This window comes from Crocuta crocuta, unplaced genomic scaffold, assembly GCF_008692635.1.
Source record: "Crocuta crocuta isolate KB4526 unplaced genomic scaffold, BGI_CrCroc_1.0 scaffold59, whole genome shotgun sequence".
NCBI lineage: Eukaryota > Metazoa > Chordata > Mammalia > Carnivora > Hyaenidae > Crocuta > Crocuta crocuta.
Genome location: NW_027551578.1, coordinates 4095620 through 4110295, shown reverse-complemented (window position 1 = coordinate 4110295; position 14676 = coordinate 4095620). Strand labels below are relative to the sequence as shown.

Here is a 14676-nt window from a genome sequence, read left to right as displayed (position 1 = left end):
AGGGGTGTGTGTGTGTGTGTGTGTGTGTCTTCAGGGTGGGGCTATGTGAGAACTCTTTGTACTTTCCCTTAGTTTTGCTGTGAATCTGAAATTGCTCTTAGAAAATAAAGTATATTAATTTGAAAACACGCAGGAGTGCCTGCTTGCCAGTCCCTTTCTGAAAATCTTTTATGGGAGAGACCAGTATGTACCTGAGCGACAACTGGCGAGGTAAAAAATATGCTCAGCATTTTGGGGGCACGCGGATGGCTCAGTCGGTTAAGCATCTGACTCTTGATTTCGGTTCAGGCCATGGTTTCACAGTTTGTGAGTTGAGCCCCGTGTCGGGCTCTGTGCTGAGTGTGGAGCCTGCTTAAGATTTTCTCTCTCCCACTCCGTCTGCCCCTCTCCCCCGCTCATGCTCTCTCTCTTTCAAAATAAATAAATAAACATTAAAAAAAATATGCTCAGCATTCTTGGGGTTGACCCATCTGAACTCCTGATCTTGTGGTCCACACCGTCCTCCCTCACTCCATTTCAGCCTCTTCTGCCCATCGCTATGCCCTGCATGGAAAGACTCCTCCCACAGAAGTCTTTCACCTCTAAAGTCGTAGTCCCAGCCACTGATCGTCTTCAAACGTTGTCAGTACCAAGCCATACCAAGTGCTTGGACCTGTCTAACAGCCTCCTCTGTCCTTGTTGCGTGCCCCCCCCCATCCTACTTAGCCTCCAAGAGCCAACCTTCATCCCCATGTCTCAGCATCCTAAAGCTCCCTTACCTTGTCTACCTTCACACCCAGCGACAGCATGCCCGCCTCCCATGAGCCCGCCTCTGCCTCTCACACCTCTTATGCGAAGGTCACTCAAGAGAACGCCACACAGTAAGACTGTGGTCATGACCCACCCCAGTCAGGCCCTCTGCACGTCAGCTCTGCAGGGATTGCTCTCCTGTGAAATAAGTCAGGCAGAGAAGGACAACTACCATATGTTTGCACATATAGGAGGATTAGGAGGAACTTAACGGAGAATCAGGATCGTGGGGGAGAAGAAGGGGGGAAAAATAGTGGAGAGGGAGAGAGGCAAACCATGAGAGACTCTTGAATGCCGAGAACAAACTGAGGGCTGATGGGAGTGGGGGGGGAGGGGAAGGGAAGAGATGGGCATGGAGGGGGGCACTTGTGGGGATGAGCACTGAGTGTTATATGGAAACCAACTTGACAATAAACTATTTAAAAAAAAAAGAAACTGGGAAACAGGTTCTGGCGGAGGAGATTGTATCTGGAAGGGGTTTCCCGCTTTCACCAGGTGTTAATGCAACTCCCCCACCCCCATAAAGGAACCAACACAGCTCTTTGTCTGAAACACATTTCACTGTTGTAGGTGGAATAGTTAACTCTTCTCCCCGCGGGAAACCCAGCTTAGTGGTCAGGGAGACTCAATGGAATTATATTTCATTTCTTTCAAGAACAGAAGTCTGGGATTAAAACAGGGATTTTGCTTATAAAATACAAGAATAATGAAAGAAAGACACCTTAAAATACTGTTACTACATACAAAGGCAGACTTCAAAAGCTTAAACAGCCAGCTATTCTACTGTTGATGTCGGTCATTTGAGAAGCATTCAGGCATATTCTTTAGAAACAGACTCACCCTTTGCTTCTTTGGTTCTTATTTATTTTCCCCAGGACTGAAGATGTCAAGGAAAACGTGCTGGCAGTTTTACTCATTGTCCTGGTTTCCCTACTCGGATTTCTGACCTTGAACCAAGGCTTTTGCAAAGACATGTGGGTGCTCCTCTTCTGCCTTGTCATGGCCAGCTGCCAGTATTCCCTGTTAAAGGCAAGACCTCATCTAATTCTTACCATCACTAATATATCCTTGAAATCATGAGATGATGACACAGACACTTCTGATTTGTGTTCTAGAGCGTTCAGCCTGACCCCGCCTCGCCAATACACGTAAGTTTCGAGTAACAGGCAAGTAGCTTGTCTTCGTCTGCTTGTGTTGAAGAGAGGGGAACAAAATCTGTTCAGGAGGCAAAACACATATCAGTGTGCATCTATTGCATATATAAATAGAAATATGAAGGCATGGTTGACAATTTCAGACTCGATCTGAGAGCGTGGTGTGAGTGGCAGTGTGGGGGGAGTAAAGGGTGGGAGGGTCTTATCTATCCCGCTGGACGCATGTCAGAGCAGACGTGCAGCCCTGTGGGGCAAGGCCAAGCTCTGCAGTCAGACGGCCTGCTTTGGTTTCCTGGTTCCTCCACTTGAACGTGGAACTCTCAAGAAGATAGGGGTACTTGCCACGTCTCTGTTTCTCTGCATGCAAATGAGGATGATAAAAATGCCTGTAGAGATTAAATAATCTATTGAAATTCCTTAAAACGGTGCCTGGAACAGAGACATTGCTTAGTAGGTGGGAGCTATCATTAGTGGTCATTTCAGTTGTAGAAGCACGAACCATTATTCTCTTTACATGAAGTTAATTTCCTCCAAGTCCACATTTTCAAGAGTATTGTTGAATTCGATTTTCTCACATAATGTTGGGCTGATTTGGAGCTGAGACCCTGGGTTCACCAATCCTGACCTGTGGGTGCTGAGCGACAGGGTCTTGTACTGTCCCCGCAGGTACCCTGGCTCCCACATGCCTTTGCTCTAAGCCCTGGCCTGGCGGACCTCTCAGCTTGTAGAGGGCTTTCCCTCCTTTGTTAGGGTGAGCTGTGGGTCCCCAAGAAACCAGAGAAAGGAAGCTTGATCTTCCCTCCACTGTGCTTTTAAAAAATTCATATGCAGAATCTAGGACTGCTTTTAAATCAGTGAGAGCTCATGTTTAGCTCATAGTAATTAAGAAAAGCTTATAATTGGACGATCACATGGCATACATTGCTATCTTGTTAAATTCCTCTGTTCCCCGTAATTGGTTTACATATAATACATCTTCTTTTTATTCTGGAGTCTGAATGTCAAGATGAGTAGAAGCAGCATAATTAGGGTATTAAGATGTATTGTTGTGATTATTGTCAGAAATCTGGGTTAGGTGGTGGAGCGGAGATGCAGAGCTCTGAACTTTTTTGTTCGAGCCCACCCTGGATGCCACATCTCCTTCTGCTTCAGTAAATAAGCCCTCCTTTCTAGGGACGGCACTTCAGTGTCACTGTTTTCCTGGGTGGCTTGGGGGAGGGGTGTGATATGCTATTAAACATTCATTTCCCGCGTGTACCTGCAGCAGTAATGCAGAAGATGCTAGTAAAGGTGGATGGCGAGGACAGCTGTATAAGCCCCGTGGGTTTGACGTGTCTGTTAGCAGCGGCCCTGTGTCATCGCTCTAGGTTACAGTTATATTGTCTCCGTTGGTCTGGCTCCTTGAGGACTCGGTCAAGCCGCTATACCTTTCTCCAAGCAAGCATGTCACAGTGAGAGAGTTAAGAGGTGACTTCTCTTACTGTCCTAACAAGACATAGCCAGGCATGTGTTTATTAATTCGTGTATACAGGTTTCTAAGTAGATGGGTCTCTGATTTGATTTGGCTTTTTTTTTTTTTTTTTAACAGTTCTGGTGGGGAGAGAAAATATGGTAGCTGCAAAATGTTTCCTCTTGCAATCTGACTGAACCATGTGGGCATTTAGAAGGTGAATTCGTTTTATCTCCAGTTTGTAAATGTGGACGCCTCAGTGAGGAGGTGGTCGGGGAGCAAACCAAGGCTGGGCGCAGAGATGGCTTTCAGGCCTGCTGCCAACATCAGCCCCGGTCTTCAGAGGAACCACCAAAGTGCTTTCCAGAAACAACATTGTTTTGTACAATTGTTGGGGGGAAGCGTTATTAACAAATTCAGGCGATTCTTGCCCTGAATGTGATTGACTGACTTTTCTTTTTTGTTTCCTTCTGGAGCACACAGGTGGCAGATTTTGAGCAAGTTGTTACAATCAGAAGATAGCAAAAAATAGCCACAATTTTGCATCACACTGTATATTTCAGATATAAAGGGAGAATTAATGATGTGCTAATAGATATGGTACAATAGACCCTGGGCCCAAAAGAAATGTGTCTGGTTATAAAAGAAAACAGGTCTAGGAGAGCTTAAAGAATGATGGTTCAGGTGGATACTAGGGCCAGAGTGACTGGTAATAAAGTAGTGGATGGATGATGAGGCTTTAAACTGGCTTACCCTGATGTGTACACGGGTCTAACCAGCAGTAATCACTGATCATCTGGGAAGCAAAGTTCAGTAGGATCTATAAGAGGCAGCAGAAAACAACCCTGTCATCTCCTGCACAGAACCAGACTCAGGTGCGTTCCCTTGCACCTGCAGGGACTCAGAGTTAGTGTGGCTGAGGCAGCGCCTGGGCATCTGCATGTACTGCCTCCCCCGATCCCTCAGTGATGATGGTGGTGGCGATCTCAAATGATCCATGAGAAACGCTGGGGTAACATGCAGGTTTAGGGATTTGAATCCAGCCTGACCACATACACACTATGAGATCTTGGGCAGGTTAGTTCTCTGCATCTTAGGGTTTTCATTCGTGAGAGAGGAAATAATGAAAGAGGATTGTAAGGCCGTTGAACAAGATATGGTACTCACGTGCTCAGCACAGGATCTGGTACTGCGGAAGCTCTCGACAAATCTTGGCAACTTTTTGGTGGGTAAACTATGCATAAGAGAGCCCTCAGTTGGAGTTGGTAAAGACTGGATTGGACAATATATGTAATGAGCCCAGCGCAGGGCCTCGAATATACTAAGTCCTCTGTAAACATTGCTTTCCCTTTCTCCGTCCACTCTGCGTATTTATCTTGTTTCCTTGCTCACAGTCTAAACTCCAAAGGGCAAGGGCTGTATCTTGTTATGTGTTCTACTCAATGAACGATGGCTGCTGTACAGTGAAGACATTTGGTACCACTTCCTGAATCACCGGGAATGGTTTTTGTAAATACTCTTCTGATTTTAGAATGGCTTTACATTTGCAGAGCACTGGGGAAGACAGTACACAAGCCCTCCACACAGTTCCCTACTTATGTACCTCTTGCATCAGTATGCCACGTTTGTCCCAATTAGTGAGCCAGTGTTGATACATTATTAGTAATGCAAGTCTATATTTTACTCAGATTTCCTTAGTTTTAACTGAATGTGCCTTTTCTGTTTGAGGACCTCATCCAGAATACCACATTCCATTTATTTATCATGACAGCTTCTCAGACTTTCCTTATTTTTTGATAAGCTTGACAGTTTTGAGGAGTACTGATCAGGGACTTTAGACTGCCCTCAGTCGGGATTTATCTGATGTCTCTCTTATGATTAGACTGGGGCTATACGATTTTGGGAGCAAGACCATAGAGGGGAAAGGCCATTTTCATCACGTATGTTGAGGGTATGTACTGTCTACGTCACTTACCGCTGTTGGTGTTGACCTTGATCACCTGGGTGGGAAGGTGTTTATCAGAGGAATGATATTGAATGACCTATAAAAATATTTCTCAGTCCTCAATCCTTGAAATAAGAAGGTCAACCGAGTCTTGGTGGCTGTTGATTGAAAGTTAAATTAGGTTTATTGCTTTGGTTGTGTATTTCATTTGCTCAAAAAAATAGTATTCTTTCCAACATGAGCCGCTCCAAATTGCTTTCTTTGATTCTTTTGTACTGAATTTCTGCCATGAAATCAGGGCAGAACTTAGGCGATCACCCTTCCCCCTGTCTTTCACTGTCATTGAGGGAAATACTGAGGTTACCTGGGACAGTGTAAAATAGAAGGTGGTAGAGTGGTTGGGTGCCATTTGATGACCATTTCACCGCCCCCTTGGTTGGACAACTGCGTTGACCCATTCGTCAAGATTTACAGACCTGAAAGCTATGAAATTGGCCCCAAAACATATCATTCTGTGAAATTAAATTATAAACTAAATTAAATTATAAACTAAGCTTTCAGAAACTCACTTGCCTGTATCTTTTCAATTTTTAAAGTAACTTGTCAAATCTCTATCATATTTAGACTCAAGTAGCATTTTATTTTATTATTTATATTTGTTTTATTTTTAGAGAATGAGAGGAAGGGAGAAGGGGAGGGGCAGAGGAAGAGAGAGAGCCTTAAGCAGGCTCCACGCTCAGCATGGAGTTTGAAGCTAGGCTTGATCCCATGACCCTGGCATCCCAACCTTAGCTGAGACCAAAAGTTGGACACTCAACCAATTGAGCTACCTGGGCGCTCCTGAAGTAGCAGTTTAATAGTCAGCTGTTGGGAATTATTGGACCTTTTGGTTGCTGCTTATCGCCTATACTGCTTTCCCTCAAGTGCTTTGGATTCTCGTATATACCCCAAGTGTGAGTCACAGAATAAATACTGACTCTGGTTTTACCAGGGCTCAGCTGTCTGTAGGGCAGTGGGTGCCTGCTCCTCACCTTTCCTCCTTTGGCTTTACATTCAAGAAGCACTGAAGTGTATAGTTAAAAATGCTCTGGCCCACTGAATGGCTAATGCTAAAGTAAAAAGAACTCATCACCAGGCGCGAAGAGGTATCTGAGTAAAGAAACTGGTACCATGGTAACAAACTATGAAACAGCCAACTCCTGTTTTAGCAATAGGGGTTCACGTCAGTGAACAGTGCCCCAGATGGGTGGGCAGAGCATGCTGTTAATGTTCTACATTAATCCTCTCTACCTTCTAGAGTTCAAAGTCTTTTTTTTTTTTTGATATAATTTATTGTCAAGGTGGCTAACATACAGTGTGTACAGCATGCTCTTGGCTTTAGGAGTAGATTCCCGTGATTCATCGCTTACATACAACACCCAGTGCTCCCCCCAACAGGTGCCCTCTTCAATGCCCAGCACCCATTTTCCCCTCTCGCCCCCCCATCAACCTCACTTTGTTCTCTGTATTTAAGAGCCTCTTACAGTTTGCCTCCCTCTCTGCCTGTCTGTTTGAAACTATTTCCTTCCCTTCCCCTGTGGTCCTCTGTTAAGTTTGTCAAGTTCCACATATGAGTGAAAACCTATGATATCTGCCTTTCTCAGATGGACTAATTTCACTCAGCACAATCCCCTCCAGTCCCACCCACGTTGTTGCAAATGGCAAGATTTCATGCTTTCTCATTGCCAGGTAGTATTCCATTGTGTATGTAAACCATATCTTCTTTATCCATTCATCAATTGATGGATATTTGGGCTGAACACCCCCCAACTATTACTAACGCTGTTCTTCATGCTCTCTATATGTTTGCTTCACACGAGTCACATTCACATTATATGTTTCAAGAATGGAAATTATGAGTGAAATTTAGTGATGTCAGGCAGGGTCCTTGGGCCTGGAAGGGCCCAGTGCCCAATGGGCTCCTCTGCCCGGTTGTTGTTAGGGGCCCACATGTGGCCAGGAGGCCAGGAGGCCATGCTCAGCCTTGCTCTGCCATACTTCTTTCTGTCTGGGAAACCGGGGACAAATTTCTTAATTTCGTGAAAAATTATTATTAAAGCTTATGCCTCAGTTTACCCTTGGCAAAACGAGAATAATAAGTATTTCTTTGTGTGTCCCAAGGATTGGCCATGTGGATAGAATGGTGCCTGGGGCACAGGAAAGGCAGAACAAATGTTAGCTCTTGGCGCCCTTGCCATTCCCACCGGCCCACAAATAATGGGTCCCTGAATGTGGCCAGAGGAGAACGTGTGCAGACTCCATAGGTATGAAGGGGTCTCTTTCCTGCCCTGTGGATTGAGGGTGCAGAGAGCCCAGGGCTGGCACTTGCAGACAGCAGAGATGGGATGGTGGCAGTGTGACTTGGCTGTTGACAGCCCTGATTTACTCACCGCAAGGCCCAGCTGCACCCCAGGTTCTCTAATACCCCGTCTTCCCTTACAATAAACAAATTTTGTGTGTGTGTGTGTGTGTGTGTGTTTTTTTACCAAGTTTGAAGCCTTTGACCAGCCCGCTGTCTTGCTATGGGGTTGATTCTAATGGCCGTGTCTCCTTAACCACGTGCACCATGATTCTCCAGAGATGGGGTCTCCGGAAGTGTTGATTTTCCCCCTTTACCCTTCTAGAAGCTGCGCTGCGACCCCAGTGGGGCCCAGACCTTGTACACATGGGTGGGGCTGGTAGGAAATCAGACACATGCGCAGACAGCCTCCGGATGCCCCACAGCGGATGTCAGGGGTGCCCCCCCCTTCCCCAGGGCATTTTAGGGAAATCGTTGGAGGAGTTGTTAAAAAAAAAAAAAAAAAGACTGATCAGACTTGACCTAGTGGATCTAGTGGAATTTTTGCTATTGAGGAAAAGAAAAAGCAATCCTCAGGGGTCTGATGATTGATTCGTATGGGAAAAAAGGAATTGGAGAGCAGGGGAATTTTATTAGGGGATGCTCTTAGGAATGAAGGAAAATAAAAGCGATGTCTGTGCCACCTGTTAGGGTCATGCTTAGAATGGTCTGGGGACCCAAAACATACGGTGAGGTGAGGCGTTAGCGGATGATGAGGGCAGGCCCTTTGGGAGGGAGCCAGCCTGACATTTTGTGTCATAAATTACAATGACAAGGAAGCACTCCTCTGCCCATTAACAAAGTTTGACTTGGCAGATTTAAGATGATATGCAGACTTGTTCAAAGCCAGACTTTCAATTCCTAGAAAATGTATTTTTAAACCTTTTAAGAAAAGAAAGAATCAGGACAACTGGGAGGTAGCTCTTTAATTATATCTCCTATATGGTGTCACTTTGAGGAATGTCTGGTGTGTTTGTATACTGTCTCTATCTGTAGCAACCAAAGTTATTTTGCTTTTCACTTGATAAGAAATGCATTACGATCTCACTTAGGCTTTAGTTTCGATTTTTTTTTTTTTTAATGCAGAAAACGTATTCCCATACCCATTAATCTATGACCCAGTTGGATTCAAAAGGAAATTTCATAAGAGTGCAAATATTCTTTAAGACTGAGTCTGGACTCGGGGCCAAACATAGCCAGCCCCTACAGACCGCCTGTGTTTTCCTTCCTATTAAAAGATGGTCTCAGAATAGGACTGTGTCTATTATAGAAGCTGTGGCAATTTAAATTGCGTTTCTAAATATAACACGTTCAAGGCAGTGACTTTAAAAATTCACACCCAAAGCCGTATCACTTTAATCTGTACTTTTTATACCCAGAGTAGTTCATGAATTGCAAAGAATATTCTCCTCCTAGTTCATTTTTGTTGGTGTTTTGAGCCTTTTGAATTGTGCACTGATTTGTGACATGTAAATTCTTCATTGGCTTTCGCCCTGGAAAGTTTGGTGTTGTATCTTTTCTGTAGTTTTTCTGTCTATTCAAGGAGAAGAACAAACATGTGTGTACTTCTCCTCGTAACAATCTTTTGAGGGCTAAGATGAAATCTGTTAAGTTTTTGGTCCCCCTCAAAGGAAAATGTATGTAAATGGTGAGGTTTCAGGAATTGGATTATTCTCCTGTGTTACACTGAGGCATTTAATGCAGACTCTGTGGGTATAACTTTGCATCTGTAGTGTCTTGTTTTTTAAGACAAGGAAACCAAAGCCTACAACTTATAACTCTATTTCTTAATAATAGTGGGGCTCAAGTTAGACCATGTAGAGCAAATAATGGCTTGTATTAGTTTTGCATTTGAAATGAACAATACAAATGGAAGTTTCGCTGTTAGGGAAGCATTGATTCAATATAGAGTGTAGCTAACGATGGTGATTAAATTTCCAGCTAAATCTTGCTGAGTCTGAGAGGCATAACATTCTTTTTGATACTCTTCTTCTTAATTGTCAGAACAAGTATCAGAGTGTTTTTTTTCCTTTTCCTGGGGTTTTGTGTACATGAATTGTGCTGGGGGAAGGGGAGAATGTTTTATGGTATTTTGTATGATATGATATAAATGACTGATTATGAGGTTTTTGTCATTTAATCAAAATAATAGGTACCATTCAGAAATTGTGTTTGTTTTCTAGGGACACAACCAAATCATAACATATAGCAGACCAATCTATTTTTGTGTGCTGTGTGGCCTTATTTTGCTTCTTGATACAGGGGCCAAAGCCCGGCACCCTCCCACTTACATTGTCTATGGCCTGAAGCTCTTCTCTCCGAGGTCCCTCCAGTCGGCTAGGGACCTTCTAATAGGTGAGTGAATTTGGGGTGTGGGGAAGGATATAGAGGAGGGAGGATAACTCTCTCCTTTATATTCTGAATTTCCAGTTGGAGAAAACTTCCTTATCTGATTATCGGATGAAGAGATACGCATTTCTCTTTTGGCTTGTATACCTTTAGAAGATGGTCTGGGAGCTGCAGCCCCAGCACATCCAATAGCTGAATTATTCTGAAGGATTGTGGTATTGCAACACTGTAATATCTTTTTTTTTAATGTTTATTTTTGAGAGACAGAGAGAAAGAGTGTGAGTGGGCGAGGGGCAGAGAGAGATAGAGCGAGACACAGACTCCGAAGCAGGCTCCAAGCTCCGGGCTGTCAGCAAAGAGTCGGACATAGGGTTTGAACTCATAAACTGTGACATCATGACCTGAGCAAAACTCGGCCCCCTAACTGACTGAGCCACGCAGGCGCCCTGCAACACTGTAGTATCTGAAGGCTGGTTGCTGCAGTGACTGGTGGGAGCCATCAGTGGAGCTCCACGGGGTGAGGAGTTTTGCCACCTGGGTGGCCGTCCCAGCATCCAAGTGGTACAGACATTCTAGTAACACTTGAGTGTATGGTTCTCCGGCCAGGTAGAGTCTGTGCACTGTAAGGTCCAGGCAGTGTTTAATGCGATGTGCTCCATTTACACGGGGCACCAGCCCCAATGCTGGAGCCAGGTGCCCGGCCGTTTAATTCTAGCTCTGCCCCCTTACTAGTTATGTGACCTTGAGAAAAGATCTACTGTACTGTGGGGGAAAAATGGTACTCACCTCAGGGGCTGGTGCACCTTTGAAATAAGTCAGTGTATTTAAACACATAGAACAGTTCCTGGCACTGGGTACTAGGCATTATCATCATCGTTAGGTGAAGAGGCCACCCCAGGATTGCCTGCGGCTCTGAGGGCTTGCCTGCCAGTGCTCTGAGAGTTCTTGCCACGACATCCGGGGGTTGACACCCACACCGGCCTGTGATTGGCTGTGATCGTGTTGCCCAGATGGGTTGATAACCCTGGAGCTGTTGCTTTCCGGTTGGATATCTTATTCAGGAGGAGATTTTCAAAGCCATGGGTCCCATATCATTCTTTCCCTGGCCCACAAGACAGCTTCCTGAGTCTCTCTAGTGGGACTGGAAAGGACCCCCCAATATGGCATATCTTTGTGTTCCTTGTAGGTGAATCCACCCCCTGACTCACCTCCCCAACCACCATCTCCCTATTCCTCTTCCTGTTGTATTGGTAGCAAACTCTTCACTCCCCCATGCCCAGCCCCCAACAAGCCCACCTTTGTCTGTGCCCTCAACATCTCTCTTCCTGTTACATCATGAGAGGGGCTGAGTAGCATCTTAATACCAGAGAGTTAGGCACCACGTTCAAAGAACCTCTGAGCTCAAGTAGGAAATGGAAACATATTGGGGAAAACACAAGAAGAACTGATCCCGTGATTAGGCTCCCAGGCAGGGCCTTTTCACCAAGAATATTTGCTTTTATCCTTTCTGATATTTTTCACCTTATCTTTTTATATTACTTGATGTTCTATCAGTTAGACACACACACACACACACATGCACACATACACACACACACATGCATGCACACACCCCAAGAAAGACTTTCCGTTACTTTTATCTTCTTATAAATGTGCTCACCCATCTCCCTCCTGTGATTAGCTGCAGTGAAAAAGGCAGAGTGTGAGCAGACACAGATGCCCAGTCATGGCTGTGCACGCTGGGGACCAACCTCTTCTGTTGTCTTCTTAGCGAGCAGCAGTGCTGGGGTCCAGAGCTCAAGCGCACAAGAGGGGCTGGGGATCAGAGGTGGAGGGGGCATGGAAGCATTTTGGAAGACGTTCAAGAAAGCGGTGTCTGTGTCATAATGTTGTTGTCTTCCCTGTCTGCACCCCACACTCAATCTGGGTTTCCCCATGACCATCTTTTCCCAGAATCTCGAGTACGGGTTAGTGTTGATAGAGCTCCACCTCTTACAGGTCACAGGATTTGTGTCCTGACCTGGAACCCTAACTACCCCGGCACCTCTTCATCTCACCCTCATGTCCTGTGTTCCTCTTCTGTGGTGCCCCAACCCCCCTGACTGTGCTAGTTGATGGTCCATTCCCCTAAGCTCAGGCCCATCTTCTATCCCCCCATAACCCATCCTTTTCAGAGCCCCAAACCCACTGCAGAGTCCTCGGCTGCATGTGTGATATTTGACTAACGTCTGCTCCCTCACTAGCTTGTGTGCTGGTGGCTTCGATCCATGCATGATGGAGCCTGTGCCTCCTTTCTCACGCTGAACCCCTAGCACCCTGCACTGTGCCTGGTAAATACAGGCACTAAAGACATGTTTGTTGAATGGATGAACGCACGAGCACAGGGAAAGCTTAGAGTCCTTTTTGGCCTGTTTGCCTCAGCCTTTCAGTAAGTAGGAACTTCCTAAGCACCACTGGAAGGTGATTTGTAGAAAAAGGAAGAAAAGCAGGGCATACATTCCATTTAGAAATTGTTTTTCTGAACGTGGGTGTCTCCATCATTTCTCCCTTTACTTAATTCGCTACTATAAACAAGCCAATGGCGTTGCAGGAAGTGTAGCCTTTGGCATAGCAAATCGGCCATTGTGTCAGAATGCGACATGTTATTAGGGCCCCAGAAGTAAGACCTTAATGTACTTGGTGCGATTTTACTTTTGGCAGAAACCCCTGTTCTCAAATAAGCTACTGGCGATGTATATTCTCAGTTTATTTTTCTTCAAACCAATTCCACTGAGGAGTGGAGACAGGGCAGGGAATATGGCCTTTCTTATCTTTCTATCTGGAATTCCCTTTCCCTCATTAAAGCTTTTCCGTCATAAGTATTTTTTGTCTGCTTGTCAACAGCGACAAGTAAGAACAGCAATAAATAATCCAGCAAGCCAACTAAATGACTTCTGGGATACAGAAAAATGAAAAACTAGAACAATAGCAATCCCTATGGAGTGAATGTGTTAAACACACTAATTTGCACCGAGCAGGAAAAGATTGTGGAACAAATGTAGAGCAACTAGGAATGAGAGGAAGGCGGCAGAGGTGTATACTGTTTTTCTGACTTGATGGGAGGAAGCAAGGGCAATTCAAAGTCATTCATTCTTCTTTATGGAACCTCTCCACCTTCTGTCCCTCTTTACCAAGGGAGCTGAGTGGGTAATAATCTGCCATTGTTAGGTCCAGAAACTAACAGGGAGAGAAGAAAAAATCAGGAGGGAATGAAAGGCTATTGGGAAGAAAAAGGAGTGTGTGTTTTCCGATAGCTGCTGTAATAAAGTACCGCTAATAGGTCCCTGAGAACATCAGAGATGTATTGTCTCATAGTTCTGGGGGCCAGAAGTCTAAAACCTCTGAAGGTGCGAGGGAAGGGCCTGTCCCGGGCCTCCCTCTTTGGCTCATAGATGGCCTGTCCCTATGTGTGTCCACTTCGTCTTCCCTCTGTGTGTGTCTGTCTCTGTGTCCAAATGTCCAAATTCCCCCTTTTTATAAAGACATCAAGATTATTGTTAGATCAGGGCCCATCCTAATGACCTCATCATAATGGGATCATGGGCAAAGACCCGATTTTCAAGTGAAGTCACATTTACAGGTACTGTTTTGGAGGGACGTAATTCAGTCCATTTAACAAGAAGCATTTAAGAAAAAGGACAAGAGGGGCATCTGGGTGGCTAAGTCAGCTACGCATCCAACTCTTGATTTTCGTTCAGGTCATGATCTCACGGTTCCTGGGATCCAGCCCTGCATCGGGCTCTGTGCAGACAGCATTAGTGCAGAGCCTGCTTGGGATTCTCTCTCTCTCTCTCTCTCTCTCCCTCTCTCTGCCCCTCCCTTACACACTCTTTCTCTTAAATTAAATAAATAAACTTAAAAAAAGAAAAAGGACAGGAGAGAAACAGGAACTTAGCACATGTGACCTCGTTTTCTATCCTGTGGTCTAAAGGTGCTCTCTGCCTCTCGTGCTGCGGTGCTCCTCTGGCTGGTGCTGGGAAAGGCGAAATATTTCTTAGGATGGTACCTTATTGATGATATTGCTGTTACCCGCTGCCGCTCTTGCTTTCAGCTCAACACCCTCAACCCATCAGAGGGAGAAGAGGCAGCCGAGGAAGGGAAGCAGGAAAGGAGCGGGGAGCAGACCCCGCCTCCTCTGTCTCCCAGGGCAGAAGGGGTTGAAGTGAGCCAGTGGTGGGAGGTGAGTCAGGTGGAAATCGGGTGGGCAGGAAAGATGGAGAGGCTCCTTCTCTTATATAATGCAAGGAGAGGAACATCTCAAAGGGAAACCTCTCAATTACATATTAGAACAATGCAAGCAGGTGGGATGTATGTTGATCCAAGGCAGGGAACTTGGGGGCTGAACTTGGGAACATAAGAAGAAAGACAGAGTCAGTGGCAGGGACTTGCTTTTACGGGCTGGGGCTGGGCCCTGGGGTGGGAGATGGTAAGTTAAAGACAAAGAAACACTGAGGGTAATTTTCTCATAATTTTCCCTGCTATGACCCCTCGTAGATATTCAGCATATCCCTGTGGGCACTTCTCTTTCGTTATAAGGAACAATTCTTTCTTTTTATTTTCGGGAGGGAGGTGA

At 45.3% G+C, this 14676-nt stretch overlaps 1 protein-coding gene across 1 annotated transcript in view; it reads left to right on the top strand.

The window, feature by feature from the left end:
* Window positions 1-14676, top strand: part of PCNX2 (pecanex 2) — a 300955-nt gene that overhangs the window by 79035 nt on the left and 207244 nt on the right. The window contains exons 11-16 of the mRNA XM_077751690.1: window positions 1665-1818; window positions 1905-1937; window positions 9899-10070; window positions 11836-11936; window positions 12948-12953; window positions 14035-14283. Of these exons, the coding sequence (XP_077607816.1) occupies window positions 1665-1818; window positions 1905-1937; window positions 9899-10070; window positions 11836-11936; window positions 12948-12953; window positions 14035-14283 (715 nt within the window). The remainder of the gene's footprint in view (window positions 1-1664; window positions 1819-1904; window positions 1938-9898; window positions 10071-11835; window positions 11937-12947; window positions 12954-14034; window positions 14284-14676) is intronic.